General features: G+C 39.8%; 1 protein-coding gene across 9 annotated transcripts in view; it reads right to left on the bottom strand.

Moving 5' to 3' along the window:
• The window catches only part of GRIA4 (glutamate ionotropic receptor AMPA type subunit 4), a 229,730-nt gene that overhangs the window by 148,684 nt on the left and 65,304 nt on the right, over nt 1–15,742 (bottom strand). For all 9 annotated transcript variants that reach the window (XR_002412191.2, XM_005501476.4, XM_021286311.2 and 6 more), the window contains exon 3: nt 4,467–4,706. Coding sequence is in view for 8 of the 9 variants with exons in the window: in XM_005501476.4 (XP_005501533.1) it covers nt 4,467–4,706 (240 nt within the window). In the remaining variant the exon portion in view is untranslated. The remainder of the gene's footprint in view (nt 1–4,466; nt 4,707–15,742) is intronic.

Here is a 15,742-nt window from a genome sequence, read left to right as displayed (position 1 = left end):
CTCACCTGCAACCATAACTGAACTGATTTAATGAACAATAGGTAATTAAAATGAGCAAAGGAAAAAAAAAATCAACAAGGTACATAAACAGGCTCACATACAATGCGTAATTTCTAGAGAACTATAACTATTTTACAGCCCTTGCCTCTGGTGAGTCAAACTGTCAGGCCAGCTGGTAGCTCTACCCCTCCTGCCGCCGCTCTTTAGTCACAGTCAGGGACTGAAAACTCTTGCTGGGAAACATGGTTGAATTCAAATAGATGCTGAACTTCTGTGAAAGGAGTTTCCTGCTTGCTGGCTGTCACCCTCCTTGGTGTCCCATGCTGCTCCACAGCCCTCCACCCCTTAGTTCTGGGTTTTACCAGCAACTTCAGCTATTCCAGCTATCAGTAAGGCTAAACACAATGTGGAAAACTAACACCGACCTCTCGTATGCTCGATTCTTGCTGCCCTTGATTCTATATTATATATTAGGAAAAATTTCTCCACCAAAAAGGTTGTCAGGTATTGGAGCTGCCCAGGGCAGTGGTTGAGTCACCACTCCTGGAGGTGTTTAAAATACATGTAGATGTGTCACTTAGGGAGGTGGTTTAGTGATGGACTTGGCAGTGTTAGGTTAATGGTTAGACCTGATGATCTTAAGGGTCTTTTCCCACCTAAATGATTCTACAACTCTATTCTTAAACAGCTTCTCACACCTCACAAACTTCTCCAGCCTTCTGTGGTTTCAGGGTCCAACTTCTGCTTTCTGGTGCTAGAAAATATTGTAGTTACCTAGCAAGATCATACTACAGATATGCCTATGCTAGACCAAAAATCCCATGGATTTGCAGATACACAGCTCCACTTGATTGCATGCCTCTTTTTAAAAGAAATATCTCTCAATCACAATAAAAGAACATATATAAGCTAAATGTTCTTCTGGTCTACTCATCTGATTCTTTTGTTTAAGTCCCTTTAGAGGTGACATCAAATATTAACTAAGCACTTCACCCCAGCTGGACTTCCCTTTCCTCACGATATCTCACAGAGGCATGGCTTTCATTTCAGGCCTTTTCCACTATGTTTTGCACGACTTAGGTAAGTGTTCTTCAGCCTTTTTTTCCTTGTCCTGTCTGTATTCATGGCATTTCATTGTTAATATTAATTGTATTAAGCACTGGGTCATAATTAAGCCTTTTTATGGAAGGAGGGTAAGAGAAAGAAGAATATATTGAAACAAAAGGACCCTTGAGGCTTAGCCTTCTGTGTCACTCTTTACTTGCTCACTTTTCCTGTTAAATAACGAGCTGAACTTTCCTTCATCTTTCTCTTAGGTTTAATGTCTCTTGCAAAACCTGTTCTCCTTTCCTGTAATGTCCCCCACTAGATCCAATTCATTTTGTATCTTTGCCATTCTTCCTATTATCTTCATGCTGTCACAGGCCAGTGATTTTCCAGACTGTGAGTTTGGCAGAACATCAGAAGTGGAGATTTAACATAATAGCTGAAGCCACCACCTCATCAGAATTTGTGAGATCCAAGACTACTCCATGGTATAAACCCAAGTGCAGTATGTGGGAATGACTTGGAGAGATGAGACAAGACTGCATTCCTGACTTGAACTTAAATGCTAACATAGATGCCCCCAGTAGCACAGAGACTGGTCTTCTGCAAGGAATTGATAAGCTGTCAAAGCAATGAATAGAGTGATACAACAGAGAAATCTACCTTAATAATAGGATTTAATTGTTCATCCCCTAAGAGTGAGCAGCAACTGAGCTGAAGGCAACAGAACCAAGAAGTAAGCAGGATGGGAAGGCTGGGAAAGCAGGTCTGAAAACATGCATTTGCCCACCAGAGCATGTCACCACTGGTCCTGCAGGTTTGCATAAGTTTATTCTGTCATACGGTCTTCTGCCAAGATCTTCTGCCTTTTACAATGCCGACAGCTGCTCAATGCTGCCTTCTTCATAGGCAGCTACTGTGTCTGGCTGGAATTTATGCTCATGGTTTACCTTCCCCTGTAGGAGTTCACTTATCGCATCCTGGTTAAGAAGCAAAGATCAACTCAGATGCTCAGTATCAAAACCAAAAGGCCCAGGCAGTTCCTCTTCCTTCAGTTTGGCTGGATGGGGCTGCTCAGAGAGACAGGGAAATGTCTGACATGTAAAGGAAGGATCTTTGGCAAAAATCTGAACAATGTTAGGTTTTGGTCTCCCTGACAGAGACCCCATGACTCAACATCAATGATTGTTTCTTCTTCCAGTTACACTGATAGGAAGAGATGATGCTTTTTTCTTATCATATCTCAGCTTCACATTAAAAATTTATATCGTGGAATAGTGGTGAAAATTATTCAGCAATGATGTATCTTTACAGTCATCTTAATACCTAAAGATACCTTGAATCCTGTTTTCTCCTGCATTAAACCGAGTCACAAGACCTATTCAGAATTTGAGAGATTATCCAATGTAGCACCCCTGCATCAAAGCCAGCAAATGCCATCTTTTTATCAAAGACACACTGATGAGTTCAGAGTTGCTGAGTTCAGTGCCATAAGAAACATTTATTAACCACAGTGTTATAGATGATGACTGCCCTTGGTGTGATATTGCATGCTTAAAAATGTCTCAGTCTAATTAAGCATGTGAATTTAGATGAGAAAGGTGACTGCAGGTTGTGTACTTCTCTTAACAATTTGTTGAACAAGTAGGATCACATCTCTAATCATGTGCTTGCTTTCTTGTTACCCATAACTATGTCTTGAGTAGGAACACTTTTAAATTTGCTAATTTTTTCTCTTTCCAGTTATCTAATACATTCTATAATGTTTCTCAGAATTTCCTTTGTAGGTTCACCAAACATTAAAAAAATGTTTATTTAAAAAAAACCAAGCAAACAAACAAACAACACCACAACACAATTATGGAACAATACAACCCCTTTCATTCCATTCCATTACACATTTTGATTTAAATTCAGGTATTTAGGCAGTGTATCAAGCTAAAAGCTCACTAAAATTTATTGAGAAATATGAGAAAATTGACTTCTATAGTCATAATCAAATAATTAAACAGATTTAGTTAGGTCAGTATAATTCCCTATTTCTACTGCAGAGTAATTATACTGGAATAAAGCCACTTTAATTCCAGAATAGACTGTCCACATGGGGTGCTGTATTGAAACAGCTGTAGTAAAATAATTATTTTGACTACAGCTATGCCGCTCGGTTCCCCCTTGAAACCAAGCCATCAACATAAAAATCTTGCCTCTCTCTCAGACGCTCAGCCATGTTGGCTAAGTCCTGTTCCATAAACAAAGGCAAAGAGCTGTGCCAGCAGAATGAATGCACGACGTGAAGAACAGGAGATTTTACTTCTCAATTTGGCACTGAGGCTCAGTGATGCACTTGAAGTTTTTTACCACTTAAAAGTTCTGACATTCTCTGGAACGTGGAATGGAGAATGTGGATAGAAAGTGTAGGCTTTTGTGTAATGTGCTGTCCTGTCTAATTTATAAAAGTGGAGTCCATCACAGAGAGCACTCCAGATGAAAGGAGCAGAAGATGTGCTACTGCAGCACTCCCTTTGTTTGCTTCCCATGGATACCTCTCATCTGGCAGATACTGCCTCTCACCTTCACTTCTCTGCCACAGGGCTCATGCTGAGTCTGAGTGAGCCTCTCACTGCCTTGACCTCCAAGCATGGAAGCACCAAGGGGCTTGCTTGCATCTCAGCTTACACCAGTGCAAGTGCAGAGAAGAGGCTGGTCCTCTCTACTTCTTTGTACAGCTGTCACTTATGAATTGAGTTGAATCATAGAATCATAGAATAATTTGCATTGGAAGGGACCTTCAAAGCTCATTTAGTCCAACCTCCCTGCAATGAGCAGGGACATATTCAACCAGATCAGGTTGCTCAGAGCCCCGTCCAGCCTGGCCTGGAATGTCTCCAGGGATGGGGCATCTACCACCTCTCTGGACAGACAACCTGTGCCAGTGTTTCACCACCCTCATGGTGAAAAATTTCTTCCTCATGTCCAGCCTGAATCTCCTCTCCTTTAGTTTAAAACCATTACCCCTATCCTACTGCAACAGGCCCTCCTAAAAAGTCTGTCCCCATCTCTCTTATAGGCCACTTTTAAGTACTGTACTTTCAATACTTTTAACTACTGAAGAGTGAACAGAGCCATAAAATTCTGCTTATTGAACTGTCTCTGTTTCACTAACATTAGTTAAAATGTTTTAGTATTCTAGACTTAAAGAACAGGCTTCAGCTGGTCGATTACACACTATGTGCATCCAACAGCAAATATTTACAGACGAAGGAGTTCTTCCTTCAGTCACACAGCTGCTCAGTCAGAGGTATTTCACCTCAAAGGCCCTTAAAATTTGACTCCCCAAGGTCTCAATACAGTATAAAAATGCACGGTTCTTGCAAAAGCCATTTGAACTAAAGAGATAAGAAAGCTGGGTCACAACTCACCTCGATCTGTGTCGTACAGGAAGACAAAGCGGTTCCATTCATAGTGATCCAGCAAGCTCAAGAGGGCTCCCCGCAGCGACGGCCGCAGCTGCAGCACAAACTGACTCTCACCCTCCGTGGGGAAACTCGGCGTGATAAGGGAGATGTGCAAGGCGCTGCAGAATGAGGTCAAGGTATGCACTGATCTCTTATCATATAGTCCAAAAATGGCAAAAACTCCTCTCGAATACTGGGAGCAAACTGGAAGAGAAGAAAAATAATGAGAGTTCAGCTAGTGACAAAATCTGTAAGTGCTTACTTACACATTTCAACATCCTCAGATTTTTGATTTGAAGATTTCCATTTCTGTCTGTATAGTTAACTTCCATTTTCACATGTGTTTCATTCTGGAAGTCAATAAATAAATAGCTAAATAATATTCTGATATTTTTTGATCCTATTCAGAAAACACTACAATATTCTTAGTGCTTTTGCTTTAAAATAAAATGTGAAATAAATAGCATGTATTTTTGCACACCAGTGAAAAGTCAACCATAGCTCTGCATATATTATCAGGCACTGATCATTCTATTACCTTAAACAGGAAAGTATTCACATTTTAAAACATGAAAATTATCAGAAAAATGTTAAGTGAAATTGGGACATTTTGAATTGCAACAATACAGAACCTTCCCTCACTTTTACACAGGGAGTCATTGTGCTACATTAAAACTCTACTACAGACACCAAGTAAAAGCCTACTTCATGAACAATCTGCTTGGCTTTAAGAGAGCAGTTGAAGGAAAGTGTACTAAGCCAACGTGACCAGACTTTTGTCCCAAACCTTTTATTTCTGCTCTGTGTCAACCTCAAACCCAGAAAATAAGTGACCTGAACATACACTCTTTAGTTTTGATTTGCTCTTGGACTCATGTAAGACATAGAGAAAGACTTTTATTGATTTCAACAGACTGCATAAAGGCTTTACTGATCTATGCACATAAAAGCAGGCATAGCGGTGCTTTCCTGAGAAAAAAACTGCCTTTCTAGCAACTAGAGCTAAATGAAAAACATGCCACTTTTTTTGAAGTATAAACCAACTTATTAGAAACTGTGATCATTAATAGTGTTACCTAGCCCAGAAACACAGAAAATTGAGAAAGCAAGAGTCAGAGGATCATTGTACCCATTTTCTCCTAAGTTTGCATTGCCTATGTTCTGCTGATCCACACCCTCCCTCCTCACAATCCATTCTTACCTGTAGCCTAAACATGGGAAAAATCTAAGTCAGACCTTTCCAAAAAGATGATGTCCTCCTCTTTCCTACCCTGGAGGTCACAGTCATCCAGTGACAGCAGCACAGTCAGGGTACAGCGTACACACTTAACAAATGGGGTGATTCAAACCATTTCAACTTTAATTATTTCCTATTACATTCACTACATAAAGAGTAAAAACCACAAATTGTGCATTTCTCTCCCTAGAGTTGGGTGATTTATCCAGAAATTGATAGAGTGATGATGCCAGAATTGGAAAAGTGGCTTGAGGACAATTCTGTGATTTTATGTGCTGCCTCACTTTCACAGCCCCCAACCTAAGATAGCCACATTATGCATAAAAAAAGCTTTTTAAAAAGCTTTCTCCTTTCCCCTAAGTTCACCTTCACTATGTTGATACACAGCCCTTACAAACCCTCTTAATGTTTTCTTTGCTGGACTACACAACATACATTCTCCAAGACCCATCAAATGACTGGCTTGCCACTCCATCAATCATGTAAAAAGTGTTATTCTGTGCTTTTGCAGTTTGAGCTCATCTTCCTCAAACACATAAGACCCACAGATTTAGAAGTCAAGCTGGAGGCCTTCTGCTTCTTCTTACATTATTTCCTCATCTCTACTGCAAAATACTTCTGCTGACATATCCTAAATCACATTGCGTTCTTCTAAATCTGCATCTCAGTGATGTCTGATGATCGTCTCAGGATCAAAATTCTGCTCCTTCTTCCTTCTGAGCCATTTCCAAATGATGAGCTTCTGTTTATAGCAGAATATTTTTCTTAGTCACTATTATCAGTTTTCCATTTTGGGCAGGGAAAATTTTATTGAAATATAACAACAGAAAGTGTAGAGCATTGCATCTGGGTAGGAACAACCCCAGGTTCCAGTATGAATTGGGGAATGACCTATTAGAGAGCAGCATAGGGGAAAGGGACCTGGGGATCCTGGTGGACAGCAGGATGACTATGAGCCAGCACTGTGCCCCTTGTGGCCAGGAAGGCCAATGGCATCCTGGGGTGTATTAGAAGGGGAGGTGGTTAGTAGATCAAGAGAGGTTCTCCTTCCCCTCTACTCTTCCCTGCTGAGACCATATCTGGAATATTGTGTCCAGTTCTGGGCCCCTCAGTTCAAGAAGGACGGAGAACTGATGGAGAAGAGTCCAGCGCAGGGCAACAAAGATGATTAAGGGAGTGGAGCATCTCCCTTATGAGGAAAGGCTGAGGGAGCTGGGTCTCTTGAGCTTGGAGGAGACTAAGGGGGGACCTTATTAATGTTTATAAATATATAAAGGGTGAGTGTCATGAGGGTGGAGCCAGGCTCTTCTCAGTGACAACCAACGGTAGGACAAGGGGTAATAGGTTCAAACTGGAACACAAGTGGTTCCACTTAAATTTGCGAAGAAACTTCTTCTCAGTGAGGGTAACAGAGCACTGGAACAGGCTGCCCAGGGGAGTCATGGAGTCTCCTACTCTGGAGACACTGATAACCTGCCTGGACACATTCCTGTGTAGCCTCATCTAAGTGTTCCTGCTCCGGCAGGAGGATTGGACTAGATGATCTTTGGAGGTCCCTTCCAATCCCTAACATTCTGTGATTCTGTGATTCATGGCTAATACTGTACCTCTCAAAATTGCTTACTTCCACAGTTATATTCCTAGCCAGCTCTGAACTTCTGCTGATGTCTGTGTTTGCCTCACCAGCAAATTACATCAAGGTATTCTGACTTTTTAACCCTGCGTCCACTGTAAAATCAGTCTCTTAGTATCTTCCTCCTGCAGCCATGGTTCTCCAGCCTGGTACCTCCTCTCCTATCAGCATCTGCTGCCATGCTTCCCTTAGTTTCATGCCTACCTTTTAATTTTCCTGTCTTTATTTTCATAAATCTCTTTTCTTAGGAGCGCCTCTATTTTACTTCAATTTCTTGGCAACTGGAAGATATGCATTAATCCCATAGTTTCTACCTTAATAACTTCTGGTTGCATTTTATCTCATTTTCTGGCTATAGCCATATTTTAAAGCTTTCTTCCCATCAAAATCTGTTATATAACTTTACAGTCTACTGATGTTAATCTGCTAGGTCCATGGTTGCCAGATTTTATGTCCCCCTTTAAAAATAGGTCTTATGGTTCCTATTCACTGATCACACATATCACAACTCATTTAAGAGCTCTACTAAGAAGCACTTGTTATTGCATCTGCCCTTCAATAAAGCAATTCTTTAAGAACCACAGAAGAAAGCCATCATGCCTCTTTTAAGGTCAACATCCTCCTTGAGTTAAAATCAACGGGAAGTATCTATTAGTTTTATGTCTCTAACTAGATTTTCCTGTTTTTCTGTCTGTCCCGGTTTTGTTAAAAACAAGTTTCTCTTTTAGTGAATTTGCCTGTCAGCTAAAGTCTTCATATTAGCTGCATTTTCCTGGAAAACCAGATATATGTTTTGGTAAACATAGCAATGGAATGCAAAGTTATTGATAAGCATGAATGCTCATCTTGCGAGAGGGTCAACAAGAAACAGGTGAGCAAGAAACTGACCAGCGGAGTATAACATCACATTCACGTGAATACCTCATATAAAATTGGGAGATCACGAGGATCTCGTCCCCTTTTCCTTATGGCCGACATTAGGAGAGGACCTTGCTAGTCATAACTGCAAACTGAGGCCTAGTGACAGATTGAATCCAGCTCTGGTTAGCTGCAGAGTCCAGTCCAGGACTCCGGGTGCCGGCTCTGCAGTTGCTGGGACTTTCAAGATTGGTTTTGTATATTTTATACTATTTTCTCTATTCTTATTAGTAGCATCAGTAAAACATTTTTAATTTTTCCAACTCTGTTCTCTCTGTCCTTCTTTCCCTCCCAATCGCCTGTCCTGAGTGGGAAGGGGGAGAGGGAGGGGCTGAAGGGGGAAGTGGGAGGAGAGGGGGTTAACAATACATCTGCCACAGTTTTATTGTCACCCCGCAATCAAAACCTCAACACTGTCCCATCATCAATATATAACAGCTTCACTTATTTTTGTTTCCTATCATTGTATTTAAATATGTAAATGACCTTCTGTTGTTATTTTAATGTCATTTCCAAGTTTCATTTTTCACTGGCAGCCCCAACTTAGGCTTTCTTTTTTGCAACAAATGTCTTCTATACCTCTTAATTTTTTTGACATGATCTTTCCTACTAATAACCTTTTTAAAACTCTTGTTTCTTATAACTTCTTGTATAATCATTCATTCAGTTCTGGAGAAACATCCTGCATGTTGCTTTCCCCTGAAAAGGGATTTCTCAATGTTTTACAAGTGTTTCTGTGAGGCACTGGCAGGCCTCCTCTATTTTCAACCACAGTCCAGTCAACTTTGCCAACTGCAATAGTTGAATGTAAACCTTGTGTACATAAGTGGTAGTTACTTATTGTGTTTCCTATTTGGAGAAAAACTTCACTAAGGCCCTGTATCGCTTTATTTCTTGGCAGTTTTATATGGACAAAGGGTACTTTTCATAACACATGGTCCATACAGTAGGATTTTACATGATAAAAAATTCAAGAAATCAATGTCAAGCTGTGAAATTGCACACTTAGTGGAGTTAAAGCTCAAATTCATTCTTGGGGTAGAGAAAAAAAAAAAAAAGAGAGAGGGACAAAAGTCAAACTTCAAATTTCATAGAATTACATTATATGACCCTAAACTGCTTTTAACTAAAAATAGTAAAATAATAATTCTTCACATTTTCAAAGCAAACTATCTTTGCCACAGCCTAGATCCAAATGCAGTAAAACATTATCTGGCTATCATTAAGTCTTGAAATATCCAATTTAAGAAAACTTGTGCTACTATACTTGAGATGAAGACTGCGAAGTTACTGCATAGTGTCTTTCTTTGCTAAGATGAAGGTTATGAGAATTTTTTCTTACTCAGTATAGTACCCACACAGAGGAAAAATGCCTGTGACACTATGGAGGTTAGGCTTAACTATATGCAGATATGCTGCAATGCTACTGAATCAATTTTACAGTAATCAGGAACAACCACAAAAATCAGCAAAGCCATGAGGATTTGCATTCTGACTCACTGCTTTTCTCAGAAAATGCCTCCAGGCAAACATGACTACCTGGATTTTCCAATTCTTTATCTATTTCTCTCACACTTCTAAAGACATTTTATTTATTACAAATGGATCAAATTATGCTTGGTAAAACACATTCTCATGTTAGCACTCTAAGAAAATTCTGTTCAAGATTTTTTCCCCCATAAATATAAAGGAGTAACAAACACAAAGCATACTTCGAAATATATTTAATAATTTGTCTTTAAACCAGACATCTTTTCATAGCTGACAATTTAATTCCAGTATTACACATATGATTTTCTCCTGCAAATTTTGCAATGCCATTGGTCTCACCAAAGATAAGATGAATGTGGAGGTCAGACTCCAGAGAAGATGTTGCAATGCACCTCAAATAGCCAAGATAATGTTATTGCAGTAGCTGTAATATGAATTAGGTATGTTCTATTCTAGTGAATTGAACTATGTAATAGTACTATCACTGTAAACGAATAGGTGACTCACAGGACCCCCAGTTAAAAAAAGAAATCGTAACACCAAAATGGCAAAAATTGTACACTGCAGGGTTTGCTAAAACACAGTCAAGCCACATGTGGTGTTCTTTCTCTGAGAGACTTTCCAAAGTTACTGTTCTGTTACTGTCCTGTTACTGTTCTAAAGACAAGCTTCACAATTTAAACACAAATTTTCTCTTGAAAAATGAAAAGAAGAGAATCCCAGCTTCTTCTTACTTGCTGATTTCCAGAAGTTACACCCATATAGCTTAAATCCTCTAAATGGACACAGGGGAAGTTAAGAGTCTAAATAAAGCTCTCACCATAACCAGAAAAATGACACAGAAGGTGGCAAGTGAAAGTTTGTAAGAAACGTATATGTATAAATATGCATACATACCTGCAGACATATTTACATTATATTGGTCTTGTTTTACTATTTGGTTTTAGAATTTCTTCAAGAAAAACATAAAACACTACCCTAACCATATATTTACAAAACTAAGTCTGATAAGCAGAGTACAGCTGGTCTGCCAGCATCATTAATTTTCCTTGGCAGCGTATTTCAGGGGTGTCAAACTCATTTTCACGGGGTGGGGGGGGGGGTTGGGGCGGGGGGTGGGGTGGCACATCAGCCTCGTGGTTGCCTTCAAAGGGCCAAACGTAATTTTAGGACTGTATGTATGAGTAGGAGTAGTTACAAAATGTAGGAGTAGTTACATTTACCAGTCCTAAAATTACGTTTGGCCCTTTGAAGGCAACCATGAGGATGATGTGCCACCCCCCGTGAAAAGGAGTTTGACACCCCTGGCCTACATAGTACCTATACCATATAGATAGCAATCTGGAAGACACACAATCTAACACAGAAGCAATATGGTAGATTCAGATGCAATATGGTAGATTTCAGACCCATGAGTCACAGACCCTGGGTCTTCCAGGGCACTGGCTCTGGAATGAGAATTTTAAAATGCTGTTCACAACGTTCTAGGCTCCTCCATGGGAAGCCCTGGCACAGCTGGCACAGCTGGCTGTTACAGATATATTGACAGGCCCACTGGTCTGTCATAAACTCATGAACTGTGAAAGCACCAAAACTGAAAGAGCAGTTTGCTTTACAGAAGGTTTCCAGATATGAGGACAGTCTTACATTGTTGTCTCTTCACTTCCACCTATGCTTTGGAGATCCAAATGAGAAGCAGTGATAGTGATCAGTCCATAACAACTTGGTTCTGCCAGTCCTCCATCCTCATGCTGTTCCCCTAATCCTGTGTGGGGTCCCCCCATGGGATACAATCCTTCACAAACTGCTCCATCATGGCTTCTTTCCCTGGGCTGCAGTTCTGCATGAACTGCTGCACTGTAGGTACTTTAAATGGGGCACAGTCCTTCAGGAACACACTACTCCAGTGTGGGTCTCCACCGGCCACAGCTCCTGACAAGTGCTGGTCTGGTGTGGGCTCTTCACAGGCTGCAGCTTCCTTAAGGGCACATCTACCTGCTGCAGCAGGGGTCCTCCATGGACTGCAGGGTGGATCTCTGCTCCACATGGTCCTCAATGGACTGCAGGGGACAACCTGTGTCACCATGATCCTTCTCCATGAGCTGCAGAGCAATCTCTGACCCAGCACCTGCAGCATCTCCTCCCCCTCCTTCTTCACTGACCTTGGTGTCTGCAGGGTTTTTCTCTCACATTTTCTCACTCCTGTCTCTCACTGCTCCTATGCAGTTTTTTACCTTTTCTTAAAGATGTTATAACAGGGGCATCACAGCAACGCTGGTGGTCTGTTTTGGAATGGCTGAAAACTGGCTCTGTCGGCAATGGGGGTAGCTTCTGTGTCTTCTCACAGAGGTCACCTCAACAAAAACCTGTCCACAGAAAGCCAGGACACCTGGTAAACTGTGGACGGCAATAAATTTCAAAAATATTTAAAAGTAATTACACTTCCTTGCCACCACAATAGTGCAAGAAGGCTTTCATCTGAGGTGTGCCTGCAATGCTATGAGTGATGCATGTCGTCACAGATCACACCCATGTACTCTCTATTTTGTTTAGCTGTGGTGTGCCTGCATTTGCCAGGATGTAAAAGTACTGGGCTAATTTTCACAACCTACAGAACTCCTTCCAAGAGGAACAGCCTAGCCATACGGAGATGCAAGCTCCACAAGTGAGATTAAGCACAAAAGGCAAAATAATTTAATCTAAACAAGGACCTGCCTCTCAAGGTCAAATGATTTATCAGCTTACATGTGTGAAAGCTCCAACACTTGAATGAGATTAAGTAATACTTCTAAACCAGCTTTGAGATTAGAGTTTCCTGTTCAAATGTCAAAACATTTCTGTTCATTTTGCACAGAACATCCCAACACTCACTCTATTCTCTGTGCTCCCTGATCCACCTCATCCTGATCACTCCACTGACCTCCACCTCCTGGAAGAGGACACAAGGCCAGTTAGGGGTCTAGTATCACAAGACAAGTGATCTGAATTAATCCCTATGTAGTTTTCAGCTATTAGCATAAGAAGTTAATGTTTGTGATTTTTTTTTTTTTAACTGGAAAGCTCTTAATTTAGTATCTTTTTGTTCACTTCCATTATGAATACTGTATTAAATTGTAGAGCAATAAACTGATTTTAAAGTAATGATGTGATATTATTTCCAGTTATTATGCTGTAGGCATGATGCTGCCCAAAGTGTGATGCATGCCTTCCAAATGCAGGGGAAGATAATTCTTTTGCTTAAAGAAGTTTGTGACCAAAAGGCAAAGGTAGATGAGGATTTAGAGGGTGCAGCGTCTAGAAATAGAAAATGATTAGGGTTGTGATTGGTGTTTTTTTCAGTAGACACAAAAGTCTAACCATAGAAATTTTAAGAAACTACATGTTTCCATTTTCCCTTTTTTTTGGACAGCAGTATTTATAAATATCCTTTTCTATTCAAGACAAGTCTTAAGATAGTAATAAACTGGTCCTAATACATCTATAATGTACATCTACCCACTTTATATAACATTGTTCTCTTTTATAAACCTATCTATCATGTTATATCAGTGATAAAACTCATGAGGGTACCTCATTAAGTTGGTCTCAATGTTGGGTATTTTTCTTACTGCAATAGCATAATTTAGTATAAAAACAGCAGTCTCCAACACAACCCAGAGGAAGAGCATATTCATATCAAATTTGTACTGGATTTAGGTGCAAGATACAACGAATATTTATTCCTCTCAAACGTTTATCTTCCTGTGACATAACAGGATAATGAGAAGTCTGGTATATTGGGCAGTGAACCTCAAACTGAATTCATACTCTGTAGCAAATCACTTCACATCCTCATGGTTCGGTTCTCAACATTTCAACTGCCTGGTCTATTTTGGACATAAGCACTTGACAGGAAGACTAGTCTCCTATTACATGACTGTAAAAATGTTTAGCACAATGGTCCAAGTGTCTCAGCTGTGGTTTCTAGAGTGCTAACCCAATGCGTATAAATGTTGCTCCTAACGGACCTTTATCTGGCCATTCTATAGTAAATTCTGGAACCCTAAAAACAGGTAAGCATTTGTCCTAAAGCTCAGTGTGTTTAGGTGCATGCATAAAATTAAGCATGTACTAAAGAGCGTGCAGGAGTATTTATTTGGTGATCAACACATGGATCCATCAAACTTGAGGCATGGAAAATTCACAAGTGTCTTCTCCATTTAGCCCACAGGACTGGGTTACTTCTAGTACTCTGTAAGTGACTTGCCAGCTCATTTAAACATACTTTCCTAGGAACAAAGAAAACCTTGGTTTAATATGCTAGATGCAATGGTAATTTGGGAAATCCAGTATTGTTTGTGCAACTGCAGATGTGAGAACATATTGCAAAACAAGATAACTTGTTACATTTTTTAATTAATAATTAAGTTTCTAGAAACAATTTTTGTAAATTGCCTCTAAAAGACTATTTCTGCTTAAAGTCAATTCCTGAAACAATAGCAGAAAGTGATAGTACATTTCTTGCCAATTAGCTTAATTAACATGCACAGTATTTTATTCTTTTAAAACGAATTTGAACATTGTAATACAGTATTTTGTGTGCAATGTCTTACACTAGATCACTCAGTTGCAGAACATTAACTTTAGAAGATTACCCAGGGAGATACCCAAAAGAACAAAAAAGAGAGGGTCATAGAGACCAGACAAGATGGATTTGTAGATACAACTGCTGAACTCTTCGTGCTTCATATGGAGCAAGCTTTATTCTTCACAATTTAATACATTGATTAAAGTTTCCTACAAGCCAATTCCAAAAGAATCTGTGAAAGCAGCATGATTTTGTATGTATATGTGCATGCAGGGAGAGTAAAGGGGACTGTCTCACCTATTCTCAGCACCTAAAAGTTAGTTTTTACTTTTTATTTTTCTGTCTCTAGAACAGGAAAAGGTGTATTCAGAAGACATATTTAGAAGACAGATCATCCCATCTTAAGATGGATGATAAACTAGTGTACTGATTTATACCTACCTCTTTTGGCTGTAAAAGGAGACTACGAAGATATGAAAGTCTTGGCACCTACATGTCAATATATATACATTTAAAAAATTGTTTACAAGTCTCATTTTAGGAAATGCACCTCTGTGTTCTTCTCCCCTCTCCATCTCTAGATTCAATGCAATTTGGAGCTGCTCTTCTCTGAGGCCCTTCTCACAGAACGGGCAGATTCTTCCCAGCTGCGGGTTGTAGGCATTTTTCAGATACACACCATGTATCTCTATTTTCCTGAAAAGTGCTGACAACTCTCATTTTTTGATGGAGAACACAAAGTAGCTTGGCCTTTCATAAATTTCTATGAGGAAAACTGCTTTAATATTTAAGTACTTTCCATCTGAAAACTTTTGTACCACTAAACTATTTTACTTTCATTAATATATAATTCCAAATAATTTAAATCCAGTGGAACGCTCTTACACAACAAGAAAACATTTTTCACTGAGTTTATTTATAAAATTTCTCTTGCTGCTGTGCATTGGTTAATCTTTTTGATAGAACTCCCCTCATGAATTTCACATTTGCTGAATGCTAACAAATCTTTTCTCATTTTTAAAAGTACTTTACAGCTTTCTCTGCAATAAATTATCCAGTCTTTGTGCCTTTGTCCTCCAGTCCTGTGCACTCTCTGGATCTGGTATTTATAGCTGTCTGGCAACGCACATACACGTGCACTTCCCTCACTCTGCCAAAACTTTCTCTTTGAACACTCTCCCATAGAGAATGCACAAGGAGCATTCACCTTTCATCGTCATATGAATGAGAATCCACATTGGTACAGAATTTCTTTTTTGGATGTTCAAAAAAACCCGATAGAAATATCAGCACCATGTGAGATTGCCAGGCTTTTCAAAACCATAGAAGTTTTTTAAAAAGTTAAACCGGAAGGTTTGAAGGTTTCGGTACAAAGCCCCTATGAAGTTGGCAGG

This window comes from Columba livia, chromosome 1 (assembly GCF_036013475.1).
Source record: "Columba livia isolate bColLiv1 breed racing homer chromosome 1, bColLiv1.pat.W.v2, whole genome shotgun sequence".
Lineage (NCBI taxonomy): Eukaryota > Metazoa > Chordata > Aves > Columbiformes > Columbidae > Columba > Columba livia.
Note: the sequence above shows the minus strand (reverse complement) of the source record. Positions and strands in the feature narration are given on the sequence as shown.